Here is a 26,581-nt window from a genome sequence, read left to right as displayed (position 1 = left end):
TTTTTCTTTTTTTCTTAACCGTCAATTTGAAAGGAATCGATCGAACGGTGTAGATCATCTGATGACTGTAAAAATCTGGTTTTGTCATCTCCATAAGGGCCCACCAAATGAAAGATTTAGATTTCACAGATGTTATGTCGGTGGGACCAATGTTTACTAAAAATTCTTAATTTAATAAAGGGAGACAATTGTTTCACCCCATTGTAGGATTATGCGCCCCCCTTGAACGTGATTTGACGTCAAAAAACGTTAAAAAGTGCCGACAATTCTGTTACAAGTGGGTCGCATAATCCTACAGGAGGTGAAAAAATAAGGAGAAGAATTTTAGTAGATTTGCCTTTTAAAGTTCTCTCTCCATTACAGATAATATCACCTTTCCCAACACACACAAACCGCCATAGTTTTAGACAGAAAGCAACCCCCCTATTCAATCTCTCTCTCTCTCTCTCTAAACTTAGCAGAATGCTCTGTTAATCTGCCTGCATTAATGGCGGCAACGATCGATTTTTAGGGTTTGTAATAAATGTAAAGAAAAAAAGTAGAGAGAGAGAGAGAGAGCGTATTTATTACGACTTAGGACTGACTCATTGAGCTCATTTCCCTTTTCCATACAAAAACCTCTCGACCTAAATATGACAAAACCCTACATTTCCTCTCAGCATCGCTTTTTCTGAGGGTTAGGGTATGTCTGAGAGAGGGACTAGTCCTTTTCTTGTTTTTTGCAGCTTTTTTCTCGGTTAGAAACCCTAGGACCAGAATAAGATGAACAGCACGGTACCGGCGGCGGCCGGAGTTATGGAGATCCGGCCACCGTTTACGGCATCGCAGTGGCAAGAGCTTGAACACCAGGCTCTGATCTTTAAGCATATGGTGGCCGGAATACCGGTACCTCCCGATCTCCTCATTCCGATACGTAACAGCTTGGATTCCGTTTCGGCTAGGTTTTTCCACCATCCTACCAGTAAGCAAGGAACTACTCTCGAGCTTTTTAAGTGCTGTTTGGATGCTAGGATTTTATAATCTAGGATTGTAAAATTCTGGATTTTATAAGCTAAAGCTTGGATTTTTTATAAGCTAAAATCTGGATCGCACAATTTCATGATTGTCAAATCTAGGGTTTAGCTTGTAAAATCCAGAATCTTACAATCCTAGATTATAAAAGCCATGTATCCGAACGGCCGGTTAAGATTTTTATCTCTTCTCATTTCATAATGTGTTTTTTTCGAAGTTTTCAGCAGGGTTTTGAAGTCGGTTGCTGGTTTTCGTTTTGGTTTTGTGGTATTTAGGGGATTTTTTTTTATTTTTTTTTGTAATGCTTGTTGGATGCTTATTGTAAAGTTTGGGATGATTGGTTGGGGTTTCTTTGATGGATGCTGTCATTATGATTTTGTTTTGCAGTATTCGATATTGATTTGTGAGGTTTGTGTTTTTGTATTGTGATTTTTTTTCCTTTCTGTTGGGGTTTTTTACTTTTTTTTTTTCTCTCTTTTTATTTGTTGGTGGTGGAGGTATTGTTATTTTTGGATTTTTATTATGTTAATTTTTCTTGTGAGTATGGGTTAATGATGGTAGCTAAAATATTGCTGGGTTCATACTATATTTATGGGAAGTATCAGATTTTTAGTACTATTTATTATTGTCATTGGAATTTTGGGAATTTTATATCCGATTAAATCGGATTTTAATATGTGTTTTTACAAATGCATCAGCATCATTTTAGAAAGTTTTGATGTTCATTTCAATGGAAGAAAGCTGAGATTTTTCACTGTTTTGTATCATTTTGTCATGAAAAGGATTACATTTGGCTACTTCACATCACCATCAGTAATTTTTTTCTGTTCCTGGCTGCTTTCTTAATTTGAGATTCTACAGTGTCATTTGTTTTATGATTCATTTACCTTTTTTTCTTGAATCAAGAAGCTTATGTTCTAAGGAGTCCCTTTTCTGCAGTGGGTTACTCTTCCTTTTATGGGAAGAAGGTGGATCCGGAGCCGGGGAGGTGCAGGAGAACTGACGGGAAGAAGTGGAGGTGCGCCAAGGACGCTTATCCAGACTCCAAGTACTGTGAGCGGCATATGCATCGCGGCCGCAACCGTTCAAGAAAGCCTGTGGAAACTCAAACCATCTCTCAGTCGCCATCGACTGCGTCCTCACTCACTCCTACCGGCGGGACCACCAGCGGCAGCTTCCAGAACCTGCCTCTACACCCCATGGGTAATCCTCAGGGGCAGCTTGCCGGGGACAATCCTTCCCAATTCCAGGCGGATAATGTCTCTTATGGAATGGGTAACAAAGAGTACAGGTATGGGAATTGTAAATTAGTTTATGCAATTTGTATCCCTTGAAATCTGCTTTGTATCTTTCTTTGGTTTTTGAATAAAAGAGTCCAGAGCTAATATGAATTTTTTGTTCATATGCATAAAGTTTGTAAAGAACAAGCATTTGTGGTTAGTTGAAGATGACCAGAGTTTCCCCTGGCTGAACAAAAAACTGCAATTTTTTTGTTATGAGAAAGTTTGTCTACTTTTATGGACCCACAGGTTGTTTGGTGTCTCGAGGATCTATTGATTTTTTGCTGAATTATATAGTTTCGTTGCTGAGAAACGTTTTGGTCATGGCAGTCTACTGTAGTGCTGGTCATTGGTTTTCTGACTACCTTTGGGAAAAAAATTCTGGGGGGTTGGTGGTGGTTAATTCTAGATTAGTTGATTTCTGTAGCAGTCTGTCAGAAAAGAGAAGAACGGGGAGGCTTTTTGACTGTGGGGATTGCCATTTTTCTTTGAAATTAGTTGCTGGTAAGGAATCTGACAATATCTTGTTTTGACTTTTAGTAGTTGCCAGTGGTCCTTTGGTTATTGTATCTTCCTGAGTTGCCTGCCCTTGCAGAGAAATGTTTTAACTGTCAAAATTCCTCTTTCTGCTTCATAGGGACCCCTATGTCATTGGGTACTCTGGTATCTAATAAAGTGCCTGTGGGGAGTTTTGTTTTGCTGATGAGATCTGTTTTGGTGCTAGTGGGCCACAGTGTGGGATTGGTTCACTGTCCAGGATTCTCTATTCATGGGTTGCACCTTGTATTCAGCATTTGAGAGTCGATCTAATTTCCTCTAGAAGAGTTTTTCTTAGTGTAGGAGCAGATGAGATTTTTTTAGGAATTACAGCAAATGATTGATTGGGCATGCAGGCTAAAGCTTGTGAATTTTGCCGTGAGCATGTGCGCTTAGATATCGTCCCTCCTGTAAACATGTGGAGGTTCATCCTCTGTCGGAAGCTCCTTTGGATGCTGGTTATGGATGTAATGACTAAAACTGGATCAAACACACTGAAGCGTGCTGGATTTTGCAATCTCCCATCAGCAATGTGTTCCTAAAATGATGCTCCAATGAATACCTTTTTTGCTTTTGCAACTTTCTTAATCCTATTATATATAGCCTAGTTTTCTCCCGAAACACCACAGTTTTCTCATTTGAAAGTATTGTGTAGTTACTGGACTATCAAAGGCATGAAACCACAATAAATAATTTATTCTGATCTTTGCTATGCCTTCTGGACCCAATATCAAGCCCTGTTCATTCGGTTTTTTAATCTGGATTGGTATTTTCTATCTTCTTTGCTATAGGAGTGTAAACTGAGTGGTTCATGTGTGAAATATTTAGTTTAATACATTCTTCGTTTGACTTGTACAACATAGTTTCTTTTTTTTGAAAAGGTAACCAATATATTCCATTAAGCCAAATAAGGACAGGGAACATGATCTCCCCGTTACACAAGCAGTTCAATTACACACATAACCAAAATAATAGAAGTTATCCCGGTTCAGGTACCATAACAGTCAGAGTGCACACAATTCATCGATTCAAGTTCAACCCCTGCCTTTGCCAAATCATCCGCCATGCCATTCGCCGGTCTACGCATATGTGAAATTTCAGGCCGAATGTGAGAGATGAGATCCCCTACCTCGTCAATTTTGTTTGAAGCCACCATGGACAGCATATTTTGTTATTTGCCCACGCAATGGCATTTGCCGAATCTCCTTCCACGACGAGGGGAACGAGGTTGTGTTGTTCATACCATTTCAAGCCAAACAAGAGCGTCATGATTCCAGCTTCATTTGCATCACAGACCCCAACCGGTCCCGAAAAGGCATAAATTTCTTCCCAGTATGATCCCGTATCACCCCACCTATCCCCTGCCTTACCCTGATTTCCTTAGAGCTCCGATCAAAATTAAATTTGAACCACCCATCAGGCGCCAGATTCCACTTTGGTAAGGGGCAATTAGACATCCTCTTCTCGGAAACAACAGTAAGTCAATGTCTTGAAATCATAACTTGTACAACATAACTTGATGCCCCTTATTTCAATGTGCTTCAAAGTTCTGAAAGAGTTCACAGGAGGTGACTAAGAACTTGCTCTGGATTGGAACATGGATATTATCACCTTGGACTTGTGTAATTATAACCTCCGCCAAGGTTCTTAATCCATTGCTTTCACATTTTGACTCGCTTGCAATTTATCTGCCCAGAATTTGCATAATTGCATATAACATTATAACCATTACCACTGAGTCCATGTCTTTCCAATCTCATGTGGAGTCTTCTGGTGCTTCTGTAAGCTTAGGGCCTCTTTGGATGCAACCAATATCGATCTTTATTTGCAAATAAAGTTATTTCAAGTTAATCTTTCTTGCAAGTGGGACCTAAGGGGACCTCTTTGGAAGCCATTTACTTTATCATTCTAAAAGGGAAAACTGTTGTAACCACTATTTGAAAACAATCATATTTAACTTCTAAACCATGTTTCATATTAGATTGTGCAAATTATTTTTATAGGTAGCTTTGAGGCCTTTAAACTTTGTTATGTATGATGGATTGATGAGCGATGTCTGGACTCTGGACTGTGCAATGCACCTACAGCACCTACAGTTTGCATGAATATTTTTTTTCTGCCTTCGCTATGCTTGAAAGCTCACTGTTGATTACCTTCTAAAGTCACTGTTGATTGCCTTTTTTGCAGGGGGGGTAGCAATGTAATCTTAGTGGGGGACGACTTGTCCCCTTTCATGGTATTTCGGTTTCCTTATTAATAAACAGTCAGTTTAAAAACAAAAACCTTCATCTTCCTCATATTTAACCTCTCATAAATCTAATATTAATGTATTCTACATTTCACTGTTAGTTTAAACAAATTGTAGATTGGAGCTGTACTTTTTGGAGTTCTTCAGATCATGCATTTTCAAATGCTTTTAAGTTTTAATCTTGAGAAGAAATAATTTTATTGCTGAACGGCTGAACCCTATTGCTTCCCTTACCTGACCGTGCAGGTATCTCAATGGACTGAAAGGAGAGGTAGATGAGCATAGTTTCTTTTCCGAATCTTCTGGAAGTGTGAGGGGCCTTGAAATGGACCCTTCCCTCGACAGCACGTGGCGTCTGATGCCATCTAGGGTTTCATCATTCCCACCATCAAAACAAAGGAACGGCTCCATTGTGCAGGATAATTACCCGCAGATGCAGGTACTGCAGGATCTCGAGCATACAACCATGAACTCTGCACTAACTAAGCAGCAGCATTGTTTCTTTGGTCGCGAGTTTGGTTCGCCAGAGCCTGTGAAACAGGAATGTCAATCCCTTCGACCTTTTTTTGATGAGTGGCCTAAAACCAGAGATTCGTGGTCGGATTTGGAAGATGAAAGATCTAATAGAACTTCATTCTCGACAACCCAGCTCTCAATTTCCATACCAATGGCTTCCTCAGACCTCTCTGCAACAAGTAGCCGCTCCCCCAATGGTGAGGACTAACTAGAGCAAATTGTCCCATTTCTCTTTCCCAATCCTCTTACTACCTCTTGCCCTCCTCACTCTCTCTTTCTTTATTGTTGCAGATAACTAGGAGAAGTGTATTACACTGATTTCTCTTGGTGGTTCTAGACAGGATCGTGTTTGCTCATGCCTCAAATACTATATAGTAGTTTCTGCTTGGTTTTTCATCTTGATTCTCTTGTTGTGCTTCACCAGAACTTGCATTTGAGGAATGCTTGCTAAACTTAATTTGGTGTTGGTTTTATCATGTGATGTTAATCTATATCGTTTCTACGCTACAATTGGTGTGTTTTCTCCTAAGCCAAATTAGCAATGCGAGCTTAAGATTTTCTTTTGGAATAAAATAACTATTGGCAGGTTTTCAATTGTTTGATAGTTTGTCCAAGTGTTTGGAACACTGAAAGCAGCAGTTACTGTTGTGCTTCTGCTGGTAGCAACGCATCAGAAAGCCCATTCCAGGTAAAATAGTTCATGTTACGTTAGTTGCATTGCAAATGAGAATTACATATTACTAGCATTTCATGATTTTCAACTGCAAGCTGCAGTTTAAATCCCTTAACCTATGTTGCGTAAATATCAGAAAATTTGAAGCCGTTGACTCTCAATCCTAGGGATAAATGAAAGTTGAAACAAGGGAGTGTTGATATCATTTCCCCAAACCCATATAACACATTTTTTGATTTTATAACATGCATGATTTATGGTAAGATAGCTGTGCTTTTTGTTCCGTAGTTGCCTACAACACTGAGATTATCTGTGCTGCTTTTACAAAGCTGAGATTAATGCTTAATTTTTCTGGCTTAAATTTGAGAGAGATGCGATTTCTATATGCTTCCTAGTAAGAGGGCGTGTTTTCAGAGGCTGAGCTAGAGCTTAGAATAGACCATCTCCCGTAGTAGTTTGACTCATCCAACCCATTCATTTTATAGTACCTCAAATAGATAGGGTGTTCCTAACGAACCGGCTCCATACTATATTCCTAACCATCCGATCTATAAGATCATAACTTCTAGCCATCTATTTTAAACATCCACAAATCATAACCCTAACCATAACACCTATAATCCTATATAGAACTAATGGGTTGGATGACTCAAACAACAGTCGGAGATGTGGTTTCTGAGCTCTAGCACAGGCCGAGCTCGAGCTCAGAAACCTTTTCCTATTCTAGTAATTAAGAGTAATTAAGAGGATGCTTTTATTTAGATGATTATTATCTTCTCAGAGTTTTTTTTTTCTTCTTCTAATAATATATGACAAGCTATATTCATCATTCAACCCAGCAATGGTAGGAAATGATAAATGTGTAGCGTTGTCCTGTTGCTTGGATTTTCCAAAAATTTTGTTGCATCCGAACGGACCCACTCGGAAAGAAAATGTGACGTGGCACCCAGAAGTTTCTTTGGCGAATATCAATTGTCCATTCTTGTCGTCTCTCTCAAGATCCGTTGCACTCCGGACATTCTGACGTGTCCAAAGTGGGCCCTTTTGGGGAATTGCTGCAATTTCTGGGATTCCAAAAATGGAGAACATGTGGGCCAATGTGCGCCTTGGAAAATCAAACCCCGTATGATGATGTCACTGCGTGGAGTCTGAGACAGCTTTCGATGTCAGGAATCACATGCCCCGACTGACAGGTGCCATGTCATCCTCTGACGCAATGCAGTAGACAAATGACGTGTAGGTGACGTGGCGTAGTAGGTCCCTAGTCTTATAGTCCCTTGGATCTTATCTTATCCATGACGTGGCGTAGTAGGTCCCTAGTCTTATAGTCCCTTGGAATCTTATCCATGACTTGGCTAGGACTCTGCCCAGAAGGTCTAGAGGGCGCGATCTGTCCGTCACATACGCTAGGCAAAAAGTGGGTGCAACTCGGGTCGAGTTCAACCCGAAAAAAAAGTCAGGTCGGGTTGGGTTGAATTCAGCTCAGGTTCGGGTTGAGTTTTCATCCGGGTTGAGTTTGGCGAGGGTTGAGGGCTTGGGCATCCTGACCCGAGTGAAACCCCACATTTTTTATCAATTTTTTTTTCTAACCTTTAAAACCGGTTAGGTCAGGTTGAACTTGGGTCGGGTTCAGGTTGGAAAAAAGGTTTCCTCGGGTTGGGTTGAACCTCGTCAGGTTGGGAATCAGGTCGGATTCGGGTTAGCCTCAACCCGACCCAACCCGAGTTGAACCCCTAGCAAAAAACTCGTTTGAACCTTTTACCTTTCATGTTGCAATTAGGAACTTTTATATTGTAGATTAATCAATGTGTAGTTGCATATGCCTTTTCTTGTACAAGGCTGAAGTTAAAGTTCAAAATCTGCAGAGTTATAACCAATTAAGAAAATCTTTCGAATTTGCCTAACCAATATACGAGGTTTTAAATTTTGGACCCCACCCAAAATTTCAGGCCGAAATTTAGTACTTGAGTTCGAAATTTCAGACCAAATTTCTGAAATTTCGAACCGAAAATTTGTAAATTTTTTTTTTCTTTTAAAAAAGCCATTTTCTTGAAATTTCTTGGAAATTTCGGCAAATTTCGGTTTCGGTCCGAAATCAAATCCGAAATTTCGGATTTCAGCCGAAATTTAAAACCATGCCAATATAACCTTGGAAGAGTAGTTAACCTAGAGATTAGTCATTTGCAAGCCTCCAAGCAAAATAATAACCACCAACCAGTGTGTGGTCTTGCATAGGGGTGCAACTTGGTTCAAGCTCAACCCGAACCCGATTTTGGCTTGGGTTGGGTTGGCATTTTCTCGGGTTGGGTTGGGTTGGGAAATGCCAACCCGATTTAATTTTGGGTTGGGTTAGGGTTTAGCCTTGGCAACCCGACCCGAACCCGTCTAATTTTCTCGTGATTTTCTAGGATTATGCTTTTTTGTGTATTTTTCTATTTGGCCCTAGATGAACCCGAACTCAACCCAAACCCAACCTGACCCGATTTGGAGGCGGATTGGGTCAGGTTGACCATCCTCAACCCGAGGCTCTGGTTGGGTTGGGTTGGGTTAGGGTCGAGAGATTGCTATCATGGGTTGGGTTAAGGTTGACCTCAACCCGACCCAACCTGACCCCAGTCGCACCCCTAGTCTTGCACTTGTTCAGAAGATTTTTAGCTTGTACCCTAAATCATTTGGTTGCATAATATATCAGGAGTTTTGTAAGGGTTTTGTGTTGTGTTTTTTTTTTTTTCTGAAAGATGATGAAATTTCATTAATATTCTAAGAATTACATTGGGGATCAGGAGTCTCTCCTCCCATTACATAGTAACAGACAAAGCTGGCCAGGATATACCCCGAGCCAGAAAGTCGAACAAAAACAACAGAAATTAAGACCCTTTCTTCCTACACCAAGCAATGGGTAGACCTTGCACTACACCCAAACCAAAAACTCAATTCCCTTTCAAAACCCTTAGAAAGATTGTCTTCTCCTAGCATCGCACCCCTTCTTAAGTCTTTAGAAGCCTCATCAAGATCCTTTATTTCTTGAGATCCCACTCCCATATTTTCAAATCGGGAGAAAAGCATGGCATTCATCACAACAGACTTGTCATCACCATCGAGATAGTCATTCAGTTTGTACTTTTAGACGACACTCTTATGCCAACCACTTTTCCAACTCTTCCAAAATATGCTGGATTTGGAAATCCGGCATATCAAGGAGGAGATCCTCCAAGACCCAGTCCAAAAATCCAGGACTTTTTCTGCTCACAATCCTTTCTTCCATCAGCCAAATACCCACCGCCTTATTAGCTTCACAGATTTGCCTCCTCACAGCCCTTTCTTCATGCAACAGTAGTTTGAAGAAAGAGTGTTTGTACATCGGCGAATGGGTGTCTTTGACCGTGGCAAACCCACAAAGGCTATACAATGTGAGTGGTCTGTCTTGAGACTCTAGCTTGAGTAGTTTCCATTGCTTATGCTTGATGGAAGCCCTCTCTTCATCACAAATAATCAATCTCATCCTCTTAAGGATTTTTTCTAATACCAAGATTTCCATGAATCAACGTGGCTCGATAATCGAAGGTATTCCTTACTTTTGAATTGAAGGCATCTATGCTTTTCTTGGTGGACAGGTCCAGCCAGTCAACTTTCCGCCTAGGGGCAGAAAGTTTAGACTTAACTAACTCTGGCCCCGCCAAGGACAGACATGGTTGACCTAAGTTCCTATTTTCAAGTCCCACCACACCTTTCTCGAGTCCTATCATAGGTCCATCCTTGGGCAGCACGACCGAAAGATTTGATTGGTTAAATTTGAAATTTGAATTCATCAAGGGAGCCGAAAACTCACTAAGAAGATCAACCCCGATGGTATAGATCTGAACTAAAATCCTGATTCTAACACAGAAAATGGGAAAGTGCCAACAAGGGAGCTAGGATTTTGGCCGAGACAAAACTCATACAATGCTCATGATTGCCTTCCATCTTGGTTTCCATAACCTTACCAAAGAGACTTCCTATAGCCTCCACCATTGATACGGTCCACGCATGTAAATGGGGATACCTTAAAAATTAACCCAATGGGCTTCCTCACTTTGAAGAAACTCCCTTTTCCACGGTGTGTGTGTGTGTGTGTGTGTGTGTGTGTATGTGAGAGAGAGAGAGAGAGAGAGAGAGAAGAGAGACCAAGTGATTACCCAAAGCCTCAGATCCCTTAGCGAGAATCCGTGATGCCTGCATTTTTGTTTCGAACATAAAAAGGATCTCGTTCTCCGCCAAGATAGAAGGGCATTGTAAAGATGGAATGTCCCAAGATTTTTGTGCCCAAAGCCAAAGATCGTTTCGGGTCCCATTATGGTCTTTCTTTTTCCCTATCAGACAGGTTTTTAGGGTATCCATCCGTACAACCACATCGTTACCCGCCATATGAAGTTGTGGTAAAGGCAATAGGGGCACTGCCAATCCTCCGACCATCTAGATGAGCTCTTTTCCGCCATTGCCAATCTCTTTTGATGTTTATCATAACACCTTCAATCGGTTTTGTGTTGTTTCTGGCTGCCACATCAAACAAATACCCTGTTTGGCTTTCAAAGTACCACGAGACTACTCACCTTGTCTCCTGAGGTGGCATACCAGTAAAGTGCAAGTAAAATCCAAGCAAAGAACCACAAAATGACAGTATTTTGCTAGTGCTCCGAAAAGTTGCTTCAGAAAAAAGTCATACCATGGTAATGCCTAAGTCATCGGCTCTAATACCAACAGATAGATTTGACTTTGGGTATTAAACTGAGCAGATTTGAGTTGAGTTTGGGTATTCAACTCACTTGCGTACCATGGTAATGCCTAAGTCATCGGCTCTTGTACCAACAGATAGATTTGACTTTTGGTATTAAACTGAGCAGATTTGAGTTGAGTTTGGGTATTCAACTCACTTGCGTACATTGGTAATGCCTAAGCCATCGACTCTAATACCAACAGATAGATTTGACTTCGGGTATTAAACTGGGCAGATTTGAGCTGAGTTTGGGTATTCAACTCACTTGCATTGTGGGTCTATTTGGATTGCACAACAAAACTTTCCCATCAATACTTTCCCCTTGTGGTTGGGAGGGCTTGTGATAATTCTAGGGTTGTTTAAGGATAGGTATCAATGATTTTTTAAGAGTAAAACCTAAAGAAAGAACTGCGGAAAGCAAAACAGACTATATAGATGATTATGTTTGTAGCCAGTGTTTAGGCAAGGAAAAAAGAGAGAGCAAACAATAACAACGTTTCCTTTTCTGCTTATATAGCCAGACACGAAAGAAACATATCTATGCACACAAAAAGCTAAGGTATCTACCACGCGGATTCAACCTCAGGCTGCTTCAGCCCACAATTTTCCTGGGATAATTTCGAGCAGACATTTCTTGAGATCGACCAAGGGAGTTGGAGTGACGGTTCCATCCTCCCGCCTTCATCGGTGATGGCTTCACTGGCTGTCGTTTAGAGCTAACCCTCATGAGCGCAATCTTTTCAGTCGTATCAGAAACTGCCCGCGAGTTTTTGCCCGAATAAACAGATGCTGCCAAACAAAGATGAGCCACCAACAATCATGTTGGCAGAATAACACATTCAGGGATGGAAATGAGGAAATAGCTAGTATGTTAAAAATTCTATACACCAAAACAAGAGTAACATCGACAGCATTTCAACCAGACATCAATTCTACTAGCCAATGAAATGTGAAAGGGTAAACATTCAAAAGAATCCCAACAATACAAATTCTAACCCGGTACATAAGTACCATTGATACACTCACATGGGCTAGTTCTTGCCTGTGCTTGATATTTCGGTTGCTTGGCATAGCTCTTAACAGATTTCTCATTTTTATTGCCCTCCTAGATTTGAATGAGAGAAGCAAAGTGAGATAATGCAAACAAATTAAACACGATGATCCATAATTCGAAATAAAATTGAGACATTTCCTCTCACTCACCTGGCAGTCCATTTCCAGCTTTCTTTGCACACCTGTAACAAATTTAGGATGATAAGATTATAAGAACCTTATCAAAATAGCCATTCAAGGAAAAAAAGGAAAAAAAAAAAAAAAAAGCCTTATCAGACTGCACAATTTTACGAAAATCCCTAAAAATCAATCCTCTATAAAGGGGAAAATGCAGAAACCACTCTGATAGAATACATCACTGAGATGATGTACCCCTCAAATTTCTTTACAAGAAAAAACCAGTATCGTCGTTTTCCTTATCTAATAAACTAGAGGAAGATCCTCATTTCATGGTCCAGGTACCTGGCCAGGCAGTGCCCAAATTTCAAACATAAAATCACCTGTGCTTAAAGAAGCATGCATTCGTGCAGAAGAGAAGTTGTCTGCAGGCTTGGGATTAGATAAAGTTGCAGAGTATCTTTTAATACCCTTCTGCTCCAAAGCCCCTTTCATACCAGCTGTAAATTTGGAAAAACAGTATCAAGCAACAATGAAAGCCCAAAGAGCCCAACTGAAAAATCCCCAAAAAGAAAAAAGGAAAAAAAAAATTTGAACATACCAGATGGGGGTGTACCAGTTCTAGGGACTGCTGCTCTCAAGCGAAGCGATGGTGGGATGTAGAAACAGGGCTGCTTAAGACCAAGAGGGAACAGAATCAATTAAAATTAAACAAAAAAAACTTACCAATAGTAAATTTTCATGCTATTGTGACAAAGAAAGAACTGGTCACCTGGAAGAAAGAATGCTGAAGAGCCTCCGCTGCTGTTGGCCTTTTGCTGGGATCCCATGAACAAAGTGACTGCAAATACCAACACAAAATTTGCATAATGGCACATAGTTCATTCAAAATCCTAAAAAATTGACCTACACTATTACAAGAATCATAAGCTACCCTATTAGAATGTAGATTTGGACTTCCACAGTCAAAAGCCAAAATTCCTGATGACATGCTTAGCCATAACATGTCAAATCAGGTACAGAGTTAATTTCAACAGCAATGAGTCTGCATTGTACTTACTGAGATAAGGCTAATAGCATCGTCACTAGCTGATGGTATAAGCACTGAAAGATGGACGTTTGCCAACTGCAATTTCCAACACCAAAATCTCAATCAGAATTCCAAGGACCTCTAAGCAATATCCAATAACTATATGCAAAGACATGTTAAAATAAAAAGCACACATCCATCTAGCTTGTGTGTGCCCTGACCTTAATGAAGCTTTAAAGGATGTTAAACATCAGTGTTCCTTTTTGGTGTGGATTATTTTGAGACTTTCTCTCTAGTTGCCCGTCTTACCCCAGTCAGGTTCTCATTCGGGTAGTTGGGTTTCATAAGTAGTCTCTTTATCAGCTTGATATAAAGAATGTCCTCTTGCATGGTGAATTATAAGAAGAGGTTTATATAGGGCAACCACCGGATATCGTTGCTTAGGGGGGAGTCAGATAAGGTGTGCAAGCTGAAAAAACAATGTGTTTTTTTTGAAGGATAAATTCAGTGAGGATATTGTCATATATGGGTTAAAAAGAGCCTATCCAATCATTCCGTGTTTATTCGTCGCCAAAAGTAAGGCGTGACAATTCCAATGGTATATGTGGACGGCATCATTGTCGCTACTGCAAGAATCGGGGAAGTATTGCTGATTTAAAATGGTGTATGTGGATAACATCAATGTCCCGTGGAGAGATCAGGGTGGTATTGTTGATCTGAAGTGTCATTTGTCAAAGCACTTTCAAACACGACCTTAGTTGTCTAAGGGACTCTTTAGTCCTTATGTATTGACGTTGTTAGACCCTAAGAAGGTGTAAGCCTCTCTCAAAGGAAGTATGCAACTTACCTCTCAGAGGAGACATGTTAGGAACTAAACCCATTGACACACTTATGGATTCTAATGAGTGTGTATTTGAAAGATCAACTATGTCCATTTTTCTTGTTGATCACTGGTTAAAACCAAAACTTGTCACTAGCTCACGAATACTTTATCGAGCTATATCAATTAAAAGATACTATGGAATTTAGCAAGACCAAGTAAGATCCAATTGAGCATGTCCAGATTGGTTCTCAAATAGCAGACATAAGAAATATTGGCAAGCTCTAGGTTCATGCAGTGGTGTGTAAGAATTGAATGATAATCACAAGCATCAAACTTCAATTCAACCTGAAACAAAATCAAGCAATTAGCTCAATGAAAGACAAGAATGTCAAGATATGATGCAGCCTCGAGGATAAAACAATAAAAGAAAGACTAGAAATCCTCGAATAGTTTTCCTAATGCATACAAAAAACAGTCCCAAGCCCCCTTATATAGACCAGTGTTTAAAAACGCGGTTTCGACGCGGAATGCGGCCGAAGAAAATCCTTGTCGAATCGACGCGGACGCGGTTAAGAACGCGGTTGACGCGGCCAAGTCAGATGAGTAGTATTTTTTTATAAAAATAAATGAAAAAATTCGAAAAAACTTAAAAGCTATGATTTTATCTAGGGGGATTCCCGTAGATATGATTTTATCTAGGGGTTTCTACTAGTTATCCCTTAAATTAATCCCACAAAACATTTCAGTTGCCGCCTATGCATACCGCCCAAATTTTTTTGACTTTTGAACATCAAAATCCATCACCATTTATAATTTTGGTGGCTGGCAGCTGGCAGTGTGATATAAATGGCATTTACAATTTCAAAGCAATTTGGAAAAGAGACTTTCTTTTTCTTAACAATAGAAGTGTTGTATTATATGCGCCCAGTTTTTTTACTTGGGACAGCCACCTTGTTGCATTTCTTTTACTTAAAGTGGGCTGTCCCAAGTAAGAAAAAGGACCGAAAGTGTCATTTAATATGCTACACCCAGTTTTGTTTCTTGAGACAGCCACCTTCGATTATTGATATCAGTTCTTTTACATAGATGGGATTGTCCCAAGTAAGAAAAGAGCCGGATGTATCATATCCCAATTTATATTAAATAAATATCATAAAAGCTTTATGCCTAGGGCTTCGTTTGACTTACCTTAGCAGATAAGAAAACTAGGGGAAAAAAAACCTTTCTTCTTCCTCTTGGCAAAGAAACCTACTAACCAGAAGAAATTTGTTTTCTTCCGCTGAAATGGTTTTGGAACTAGGGAAAAGGGTTTTGCAAAGAAACTAAGGGCGATTGGGAGTGGATGAAAATGGAGGCATTGAACATCGATTTATAGGTAAAAATGGGATATTTTTTGTTGAATAAATCAAGCACAGATCTTCTCTTTTTTTTGTCTTCTTTTTCATGTTTTAGATTCGAAAATATGTTTTGGGAAGATGAATCGGTCGGAGTCACGGATTGCGAAGATTCGCATGCTAGTCCATCCCATCCAAGAGAAAAGTGATATTCATGTTTGACTAGGCCCGGACTCGCCGAATCTGCGACTCCAAAATGCGGTCTTCACGAAACCGAGTCGACTCGGCCGAGTTCCGTGCCGAGTCAACGAGTTTTTAAACACTGATATAGACCATATATTTTCCCTTTTATGACTCCAAAACCTTCCCAAAGTAGCAACTCTTAATCATGGACAATTTCGAACTACAAAACAGACCACGGCACTTCCCACGCTCATCTCGATCGTGTCCTCTCAAATCTCTCTCCTTCTCTCACTGCCCTACGCCTTTGATTTATCATTAAAATAAATTCCTGGCTGGTAGATATGGCCTAAATATTTTATTTTGCATACCTCATACAGAACCCAATTCACAAATTTTGATAGAATATATGTTTATCATATTCTGAAATTAATGGAGAAGATGCTCATTGACTGACAAAGATTCTGGTGTTTTCCATTAAAGAATTTACAAAAGCAAGGAAATAAAAAGCATATGCCCATCATACATCCGGATAGATTGGCTTTATGCTATTTCCTCTTCCCCTCTCCTTCTACAAATGAGCCCTACTCTTCCTCTTCCTGCAAAAAGGGTAATTGAGGGTGATTGAGCAAGTCACAATCACTCCTCTTCCGGCAAACTCAACAAAAATTCGAACGGAAGTGAATAAAGGGTAGAGAGATTAAATCAAAATGAGAAAACCCAAAAACTGCATTAAGTTCTCATCAATTTTTGGCTTTGCTGATTTCTTAGTGCGAAGTCTCTCTCTCTCTCTCTCTCTATATATATATATATAGAGAGAGAGAGAGAGAGGGAGAGAGGGGGGGGGGGGGCGGGGGAGGGGGAGGGGGACGGACTGTAATACTAGAACATGTAAGAGCATCAAAGCTCATGATAACAATGTTAACACACATTTTGCAGGAAGAGGAGGGACTGTGACTTGTTCAATCACCCTCAATTACCCTTTCTGCAGAAAGAGGAAGAGTAGGAAGGGGGAAGAGGAAATAGCCTACAAAGCCAGTCTGTCTATCTAGATGTATGATGAGCAAATGATTTTTATTTCATTGCCATTATAAATTCTTTAATGGAAAACACCCGTCTTTGTCAGCCAATGAGCATGTTCTCCATTAATTTCAATGAGCACCTTCTCCATTAATTTCATAATATGATAAACATATCTTCTATCAAGACTTGTGAATTGGGTTCTGCATGAGGTATGCAAAAGAAAATATTTAGTCCATGTCTACCGGCCAGGAATTTATTTTCATGATAAATTGGTATCTCCAAGTGGTGAGATAGGGGTAGGGCAGTGGGAGAAGGAGAGAGATTTGAGAGGACACGATCGAGATGAGCGTGGGAAGTGGCTATGTCAGCGTATGTGCGCATTATAGGCAAGGCGGTTTTAATTTCGACCGAAATTCGAAATTTTAGACAACCCCGAAACCGAAATCGGGGATACTTGAAACGTTACATTATTTCGACCAAAATTTCAAAATTTCGGACCGAAAATTTTGTCCGAAAGAAAAAGAAAGTTGGAGAATTGGTTTGAGATTAGAGAGGAAGAGTTGGAGAGAGGGCTGGAAGAGCGTAAATCTCGTGTTGGAAGACGAATGGTCAAGATCGACGCCTCCTCGAGCTTCGCCGGTTGAAGACGACATGAAAATGGCTCCTTGTGTGTGTGTGTGTGTGTGTGTGTGTGTGTGTGTGTGTGAGAGAGAGAGAGAGAGAGAGAGAGACGTGGGTAATAATGATCTTTTCTATTTTTAATAGAATCATCTTTTGCTAAAAAATAGAGACGCGTGGGTAAACTGGAGAGGGAGGTTTGACACGTGAGTTGGGAAGGTGCAAGACGGTAAATCTACCAAAAATCTCCTCGAAAACTTTCGAAATTTAAGGAAAATCTATCAAAAACTCGTTTTTTAATTATTTAACAGTATCCCGAAATTTCGACGGAAATTGCCGAAATTTCGGTTTCGGTACCGACCGAAGCACATTCCGAAACTGGAATTCTTTTGGAGCAAAAATAGAAAATTTTCAAAGAAACCTAACCGAAATCATCTCTAAAAATATAACTAATATCTAAAACTATTTCTAATTATACAATGGCCCAAATCCAACCTTCCTACTTCAGCCTCAACCACTTCTAGACTTCCTTTTTTTTTTTTTAAAGGAAGTCTAGAAGCTTCAAAATACCCATCTTTCCCTCCAAAAGACTTTCTAGAACCCAACAAAAGATTCTGAAAATTCAAATAAAATCGCCAGAATTCATAAAAATATCTTTCTTCAAAAGGTATCCCTTCCAATTTCTGGTTTAAGGACCCATGAATTTGCACAAATCAATTCCCACGACTCGGTTGGAGAAAATTCTACTTCGGAGGTTAATCACCTCTACCATATCGTCAATTTTGAACAAATGGATGAAGTCAAACTGCTCTTCTTCACCCTAGGCTTCACACTCTATTTCAGCATGTAAAGATTGGTTTCCCAATTCCATGCTGATTTCTACCAAACTGAACCATGGTTCTAACTCCCAGTTCAGTTGGGGATTGAGTTTTACCTTGGACACCTTCCAATTGATTAATGAAACTCTATAACTGGCTGTCGACCATCGTCAGAGTGGCACAAACTAATAAGTGGTTGTCGACCATCGTCAAGTTAAATCTCGCACATAACCCGATCCATCTGTCTCATCGAAAGTATTTACTTCATGACATAAACAGTTTCAAACCAATAATTGATATTCCCTGGCCCCCATTAAAATTTTCACAGCAATGATTCCTTGTAAAAAAGTTACTAAATGCAAGTCATAAAATCATACTTGCTCTGACATCGAAACTTCAATAAAAGACGAGAAGAAAGCAGAATATGATGCCGCCTCAAATAGAAAACAACAAAGAATAGATAAGTAATTTAATAAACGTAAGTTCTCTTGATGGGTACAGAACAAGTTAAAAGATCCCTTATATATAACATATGCTTGCCTCTATGACTCCAAGGATTCCTAATCCTAGACACTTTCCAACTTCAAAACACTTCTAAAACAAGCTAGAATTCTTTTTGAACTAAAATAGTTACTTCCCAAAGAAACCTAACCCGAGTCACCTTGAACAATGTAACTAAAATAGTTACTTCCCAAAGAAACCTAACCCGAGTCACCTTGAACAATGTAACTAAAATAGTTACTTCCCAAAGAAACCTAACCCGAGTCACCTTGAACAATGTAACCATACATCCTAAACTATTTCTATTTTTTTTTGGAATGGTAATTTTTCCTAAACTATTTCTAATAATAAATTAGTCCTAGTTTGGCCTTACCACTTCAACTTCCACAACTAGAAATAGAAACTCTAGAAGCTTCAAACAACCCCATTTTCTTCCATAACATGGACCCAACAAAATTACTCCGAAAATTGAAATAAAATCACCATAATTCATAAAACAATCTTTCTCCAAAAGTCATCATTCCTTCTCAATTTTTTGGTTTTGAAGCACCTATAGTTTTAAATTTCGGCCGAAATTTCGGATTTTGGTCAGGACCGAAACCAAAATTGCCGAAATTTTGGAAATTTCGGCGAAATTTTTTATAAAATATTAATTTTTATTTCTTTACAAAATTTCAGCCGAAATTACCGAAATTCGGTAATTTCTTTACAAAATTACGGTAATTTCAGCCCAAAATACAGACATTTCGAACACGTCTACCAAATTTCGGGATTTCGGCGAGGACCGAAATTACCCCCAAAACCGAACTTGAAAACATTGCCTATAGGTCTGCATTCATGTACAGGCCTACAGAAAATGTATATAAAAGTCAAAGAAATCTTGTCTAACCTGTGGAAATTGATACTTAATCACATTTGCAAGCTGCAGTCCATCAGCCCAAGAATTATGATTGGGACTCCCAATCACACTGCAGATTTTGTAGATCTCATCTACTTCACTGCATCAGAAAGGAAATATATAAGCCACATAAGTTTTATTAGAGCGAAAACAAAAGCAACAATAAATTCAATAACAAATGACAATACCAGAAAAATAATAAAATATCGAAGTAGGAAAGCTGTACATCTACAACAAGATCAAATAGTCATCAGAAGTTGAAAATTCTTCAGAAGTATTAACCACAAGATTTTTTTACTTAGTTCCCCCTGTTGGCATCCCTACTTTTTTCGGAAGTATTACTAGCTCTGCGTATCTCTCTCATCACTGAGAACTTGTGACAACTCACAAGTATCATGAGATCAATTTGAAAAGAAAGTTCCTCTAAACTGTTCACTAAATAATAGGACATTTATTTAAAGGTGTGGGTAACTGCAGAAAATAGCTTGACAAGTACCTTGACCCAGGAAAAAGAGGACGAAGAGTAAACAACTCAGCCATGATGGCACCCATTGCCCACATATCTGGAGGTGAAATAAAAAGATGCAGAAATGACTGAATTGGTCAATGCAATATTGATGAAAAATGTCAGGATGTAAAATAGAGATGCAAAAATAATTGAATTGGTCAATGCAGGGAAAATGGACGAAGGGTAAACAACTCAGACATGATGGAACTCATTGCATACAAATCTGAAGGTGAAATAGAACGATGGAGAAATGTGTAAATTGGTCAATGCAATATTAATGAAAAACGCTTCCCAATTCCTTTCTGAGGCCCACTCACCAACTGCAGAATCATATACGAATGACTGGAGCAAAACTTCCGGTGCTCGGTACCTGCCACAGCCACATGTATAATGATTGTCCTTTTTTTTTAAAGTTCACATGTAGAATGATGATCTTGATGAGAGGTACAAAGGGTAGAATGACCTGAACAAGTCGGCACTTACCAGCGAGTTGAAACATATTCTGTGTATGGCGGCTGGGAGCTAACTTCTCGAGCAAGACCAAAATCAGCGACTTTGATGATGTCTTTTGCAATCAGTAGATTCTCTGAAAAAGATGAACGGGTATAACTGACAATCCTGAAGGAGTAATATTATAATAATCACAGAAGATGTGCGATAAAATATTTATAGCAAATAAATTTATTGGATACAAAATTTTTCTGGTGGGTTGGTAGCTATTAAATAAAACATGCTATGTTCTTTTATTATCAGCAGCATGTACACAGTACTAGAAATATATTTGTTTGGACTATTCTTCAAGAAGAGACATAGTACATTAATAATCAATATAAGAGAAATATATACTCAAAATTCACTTCAAAAAATGCTCAAAATTCACTTCAACAATTCAAAATACAACTATAATGATCTACAGGTTATTAGCTAAAACAAGTTAATGACGTGCAAATACAGGACGGCTCTAGATTCTCCCTAAGGATGATACAAAACATTCAGATATACTGTAAAATTGAAGCCCTGAAAGAAGTAATTGAGCACGCAGCAGGCACCTAGGTATGAGCCTTAAAATGTATGAGATGCACCTAATATTAATCCATCTGTTTATGTCTGAATTACTCATATTTGCATGGATACCATTGCCGGGTAAGAGTAAGGCCACTATAGAGTAGTCAACTCTATACGACATAAGAGATGTATCCCCATTTTGGGGCACTAGTTGGTATTTCAAAAACTATCTATGAAAAATAACGAGAGTAGCAATTACAATGATGGTACATCAAGAAAGAAAATGTCTCTCCAACTGATGCACATCCAAGTTAGCACATAAGCATTCAGGATATGGATGTATAAGCATGTCAGCATAGTGGAGCCAATCAAATGTCCATGTGCAACCTTGCATACATTACCATATGCTATTGTTTCTACATCAGCATATGTCATGATAACATCTTTTGTATTCTATTACAATATTACTTCATATTGTTACCAGAGAGACACGTGACAACTGATCAATCAGTCAAATCTAATTTTAAAGTGATAGCAACAGAGTAATTCCCAAGTTAATAACATCCCAAAGGTGATAATAAGTGGCATATAGAACACTATTTGCTCACCAGGCTTAAGGTCACGATGGAAATATCCACGCTGATGCATATAAGCAAGGGCTTGAAAGACTTGAAAGCACCAGTTTCTAACTTCCGCCTCTGAAAAAAGCTTCCCCCGGTCTTTCATAAGCTGGAATAGGTTGCATTCCTGAAATAAACACACAAAGTAAGGATTCAAAATTAACATTAAAATACATTCATATCAGGAAACAAGGAAAAGTATCTGTGTTCCTCATAAACATACCATATATTCAAATATGAAGTACAAGACATTGTTTTCCCTAATAACCTCTTTGAGCTTCACAATATTTGGATGGTTCATTTTTCGCAAGGACTGCCAAAATAATAAACTTTATTCAGAGATGAGCATGGAGAAAAGATTTCAATAATCAATGACAAAATATCATAAGAGCTACCTTTACTTCTCTAAGATTCATGCACTCCTCCCAAGAATAATACTTTCTCTTCATTTTCTTAATTGCAACCTGTCGTCAAGCAAATGAAAAAAAAAATAGAAAATAGATCATAACAAAAACTTGACGGCAATATGGATAAGTTAAAACACGTGAACAAGCACTTAAATCTCCACACAAAGGACACTTACAACTTCACCAGTATGCTTATTTATAGCTCGCCAGACACTTCCAAAAGTTCCATCACCAACTTCCTTGATTATATTGTACCTGTAACAGCAAAATATCTCTCAGAAAATTTCATACCCACAATTAATGTGACCTATAAGATAGGTTTATAGAAAACGAACTCACCGATCCATGAGCGGTAGGGGGAACCAAAGCAGCTGCCGAAAGCTTGTTGCTCTTACTTATTCAAGTAAAAAATGTGAAATGTAATAATGAAATATCTGACATTTCACACGATATGCCTTGCTTCAAAGGAGAAGCTTCTGAATGCACTACAGAATATAGACAAATTGTATGGTCAAATACAGTATTAATTTGAACTCACAACATGCCTCACCACAAAACCCATATTCTGCTGATCGATGGTCTTCATGGCCTCATTTACCAACAACTCTCCGAAAACAGCTCCAGAACCGCAATCCACTTTAAGCGCTAAAAAAAGGTGTCAAACTGCAATGCATTGTTCCGCCAATTTTGCGGTTGCCAAAATAGAAAGATTAATCTGGCCAAGTGGAATGAATGTCGCTCAAAGATCACTTGAATCGAGTGATCAGGATTTCAAAAGCACCAATTCTATTTGTCATACATAGAAATTCAGGACAGAAATTTACGTTCCCTGAAAACTCATAATAATAACCCAGGAACAGTGATAAAAAGGAGGCAAAAGCTTCTAAGACTGCATTGAATGGAAACAATACTCCTAGCTAGGCAATGCAAAAAACCTTCATTACCGACTTGCAGCCTTTAACCCTGGAAATAAAGAAACAGAGAAAGAAAGCAAAGTTAATATTTTGTGAGAATAATAATATTTGAACATGCAAACATTCCATGGAATCCATAATCTGAGCCATACCCCACAAGATACTCCCACAATGTCAAGCTCGTTATACTTCAAACCAATTTCCAGTGAAATTTGTGTCGGTAATGCACTGTGGGGAAGGATATAAATAATATTTCACCAAGTTGAAAGTAAGAAATACTTGTTGAAGTAAAGACATTGATAAATGGTTTACTTGTGAAGGTGCAATATAGATCCAACACCGGTTTCAGAACAAATTGGCATCTGCCCTTCGGTGATGGTCATGTAAGAGTAGCAGGCCACTAAGTACAGTTGACAAACAAAATGAGAAGGGATTCTCCAAAGTTGAAAAACCGCCAGTCGAGAACCTCCTGGAATGAAAACACCCGGTACTGGTAGCAATCTGACCAAAGGCGTGCCTGCTCCATACCTTAAGTAAGATAGCTAAGCACTTGGGAACACAGTAGGGCGCAATCTGGCAAAAAATGCAGACAATAACACACTATGATCAGGACAGATGCCAAGTAACCAGCTCTTAACACTAATAACACTGCATCACCAGATCAGAAAGACGAACAGAAGAGCTTAAAATATCTGTCCTAGATGTACAATACAATTTTGGAAGCAATATCCCATTTTCTTGTGAAAAACCACCACAATAGCAGTCTGCAATTTCAAAGGCAATTCAAAACGAAACAAGGACACACAAGCAAACACATGAAGACACAAAGATTTACATGGTTCGGCGTAAAGCCTACATCCACGGCAGAGGCAACCAGAAAATCCACTATAGAAACAGGAGATTACAAGAGAAGATCAGTGTCTCTCACCAACCCACCAAGAAACCCTAGTGCACCCTTTTTCCCCTTTTACTCTCAACCCTCTTCTCGAAAGAACGAGCTCATGAAAATAATCCCTAAATCCCTTCAAATAAAGCAGGCCAGAACTTACTCGAGTAGGGCTGAAATGACTTAAAACGGGCCGGGCAAAACAACAGGCCGCTTCCGGGTCATACACAATATTTCAGACCCCAACCGAGTTGAATTCAAGATGCCCAACTTAACACATTTCAGTTGGAAAATATCAAATTGGTGACCAGCCATGTTTCAAGGTGTCAGACAACTAGCTATGCGACGGTGGGGTGGCTGTCTTCAATTAGGGATGATAAGTAGATCCCTAGTAGGTTAAAAGCATCAATTTCCTTCCATACAAGGACTAATAACATGCATGTACTCTTTCAATTTTTCATCCATGTATAAAATTGATTTTCATGAACAGAAAAATGGCCAAATGCCTTTGTTGCTGCATGCTTGATGGGTATCTAGACAAGCACCTGGCACCCAATGGGAGCCAGTCCCCTGGGATCAATAAGGGGAGGAACATAAATATGCCTCGTAACAGCAAAAAACTCCCAAAGTTCAGCATCTATAGAGGATCCATCCAATAAAACAAAAACAAAGACAATCAAAATTGAATAATGCAAGCACTAAGAAATCCCAAGCATTGGTATCCATGCAAGAAATACTCCTAAACAGTTAAAAAGACCCTCGAATCAACAAAGACATAGAAATCATACAGAAAAAGGATCACATATCCCTGAAAGAAACCCTAAAGATGAAACTGCAGGAAATAAACAAGAATCATCCCTCGACACGAGCACAAATCGTGAAACCAGAACCCTAAAAAATGCAAAAACAATATTCTAAAAAATTAATCACATCCCAGTATCAAAAGCCTCGTGTTCCCAAAACCTTAGTACCAAAAATGAAATCAGAGACTTACACAGCAAAAAATACCAGAACCTTCAAACCTTATCTACCGATAGGCGAATCATCAATATACAAGAACACGATTCCTCCAATCCAAAAACCTAGAAACACAATCCTTACGACACAAAAATTCTCCGTGTCACAGACAAATCACTCATTGGTACGATAAAAAAATTCCTCAATAAAAAAAAAAAAAAAAAAACCCCACTGCTACCGTACAAAAAAGAATCACTCACCACATAACAAAGATCCCTCAAACACAAGCAACAACAGACAACAAAGAATAAAGAAATAATCGTTTCATATATTACAAATCAGACACAAATACCTCGAATCAGAACCCTAGGTTTATCAGAAAACCCTAAAATCGATATAGAGACCTAAAAAGATTGGGAATAAAAGAATACCTGTAGGTCTTGCGGCATAACCTCCCCCGCCTCGATAAAACTCCAGAGCTCTCTCTCTCTCTCTCTCTCCACCAAAACCGAGATGCGAAACGATGGAGAGAAGAAAAACGAGGCGCGTGGGTATAAATATGAAGGGGCGGAAGGGCTAACATAGGAATCTGGATATTCAGTGGGGCGCATAATCCTCCACAGGGGCGAAATAATAATCATCTACCTATTCGAGGAATTTGTTGTTTTACTTGTAACCGGGAGAAGACGGTCGATGAGTGGATATGTGAATGTGATGGGGAATTAGTATCCCCGTTCCTTTTTTCAATAATGGCACTCCATCCTTTTGCCTGAGAAATTTATATGGTGGACGGCCGTGCATGCACGTGAAGCCCCAACATGCAGTGGGGCCACATTGTTTGGGTGATCCAAACCATTCATTTGTACATAAATAGGGTGCGCTCAAAAATTTTCTCCATAGGATGATCCTAACACTTTGATCCATGGAGGTTTCTATGTCCATGAAGATTTCCTAGGCACACCTGTTTATATTTTTGGGATCCACGTGAATGCACGGCCATCCACCGTATAAATTCTAGTCATTTATCATGTATGTACCTAGAGAATATGTCACTTTAGCTGCAAATGATAAAAGGCAATTTTTGAGTGCTATTACATAGTATGGGAGCATGTCTCTCAATGAGGTCAAAAGGCTCAATCCCAAGAACATATGAAGTTAATAATGTGTCAATGAATTGATAAGCTTAAAGACAAGTTGAGGTCCAATCAGTTTATCTCAAGTAACAATTTCATGTTACAATTGGAGCTCTAATAATTAATATTGTTGGTGGTAGCATTTTATATTAGGTAATGTTCATTACTCATGTCCTTTATCTTTCGTCATGTGGTGCTTCCTCGGTCCAACTCTATCCTTGCCTAGAGCTGGTATTTCTAGTTGACAAGAAGAAAACTCAACAGCCTCCCACTGTTATTGCCAGGCATGAAGACTCATGCATGCATATTCGGTTGGTGCCACTTTAAGGACGTTTCATATTTACTGACATATAATATGTACTTTTGAGAAACATTAAAATGTTACCTACATGTACTTTGAACAACATTTCCTAAGAAAGCACTCTCTCATTTCACTTAAGAAAAAAGTACTCTCTTTATTATTGAATTTTTATATTAACAATTAGAAATAAGAGAATATAAACTAACACCATAAGAACAATGTTATTTCTTGGTATTAGCAATAAGATATAAGAGACTCTACATTTTTTGAGCATTAATTACTGGCTAGTAAACAAGATATGAGAGATTAAGTTCATCTTCCTATAGCCATTCTATCCAGATATGCAGATCCAATAGCTAGTAAATTCATTATAATCATTTAGGCCATGTTTGGCAATCATGAAATTTTTTCCATGGAATATTAGCTTATCAAGTGGT

General features: G+C 39.0%; 2 protein-coding genes across 3 annotated transcripts; one reads left to right on the top strand and one right to left on the bottom strand.

Annotated features, from left to right (window-relative positions):
- Positions 1–374: 374 nt before the first annotated feature.
- LOC143879633 (growth-regulating factor 4-like) lies at positions 375–6,191 on the top strand. 2 transcript variants are annotated; one of them, XM_077382118.1, is made up of 4 exons: positions 375–961; positions 1,951–2,302; positions 5,323–5,789; positions 5,884–6,191. In XM_077382118.1, the coding sequence occupies exons 1-4, from the start codon at positions 763–765 to the stop codon at positions 5,889–5,891; spliced, it is 1,026 nt and encodes a 341-aa protein (XP_077238233.1). In that variant the 5' UTR covers positions 375–762; the 3' UTR covers positions 5,892–6,191. The 2 variants fall into 2 exon arrangements, with proteins under 2 accessions (XP_077238233.1, XP_077238241.1); XM_077382126.1 differs by lacking the exon at positions 375–961 and adding an exon at positions 1,539–1,824.
- Positions 6,192–11,427: 5,236 nt separating this feature from the next.
- Positions 11,428–25,277, bottom strand: LOC143879624 (cyclin-dependent kinase F-4-like). Its single transcript, XM_077382106.1, has 19 exons — positions 25,142–25,277; positions 23,180–23,440; positions 23,020–23,095; positions 22,293–22,916; positions 22,130–22,208; positions 21,942–22,010; positions 21,770–21,859; positions 21,535–21,673; positions 20,405–20,507; positions 20,239–20,291; positions 19,910–19,976; positions 19,405–19,513; positions 13,249–13,314; positions 12,961–13,029; positions 12,790–12,859; positions 12,572–12,688; positions 12,222–12,253; positions 12,045–12,123; positions 11,428–11,807 (listed from the first exon to the last, which is right to left on the bottom strand). Exons 4-19 carry the CDS (start codon positions 22,298–22,300, stop codon positions 11,611–11,613), a joined length of 1,347 nt encoding a protein of 448 aa, XP_077238221.1. The 5' UTR covers positions 22,301–22,916; positions 23,020–23,095; positions 23,180–23,440; positions 25,142–25,277; the 3' UTR covers positions 11,428–11,610.
- Positions 25,278–26,581: the final 1,304 nt, after the last annotated feature.

The sequence above is a fragment of the Tasmannia lanceolata genome, unplaced genomic scaffold (assembly GCF_043159265.1).
Source record: "Tasmannia lanceolata isolate RefF3 unplaced genomic scaffold, GAP_Taslan_0.1 ptg000002l, whole genome shotgun sequence".
NCBI classification, from domain to species: domain Eukaryota; kingdom Viridiplantae; phylum Streptophyta; class Magnoliopsida; order Canellales; family Winteraceae; genus Tasmannia; species Tasmannia lanceolata.
Note: the sequence above shows the minus strand (reverse complement) of the source record. Positions and strands in the feature narration are given on the sequence as shown.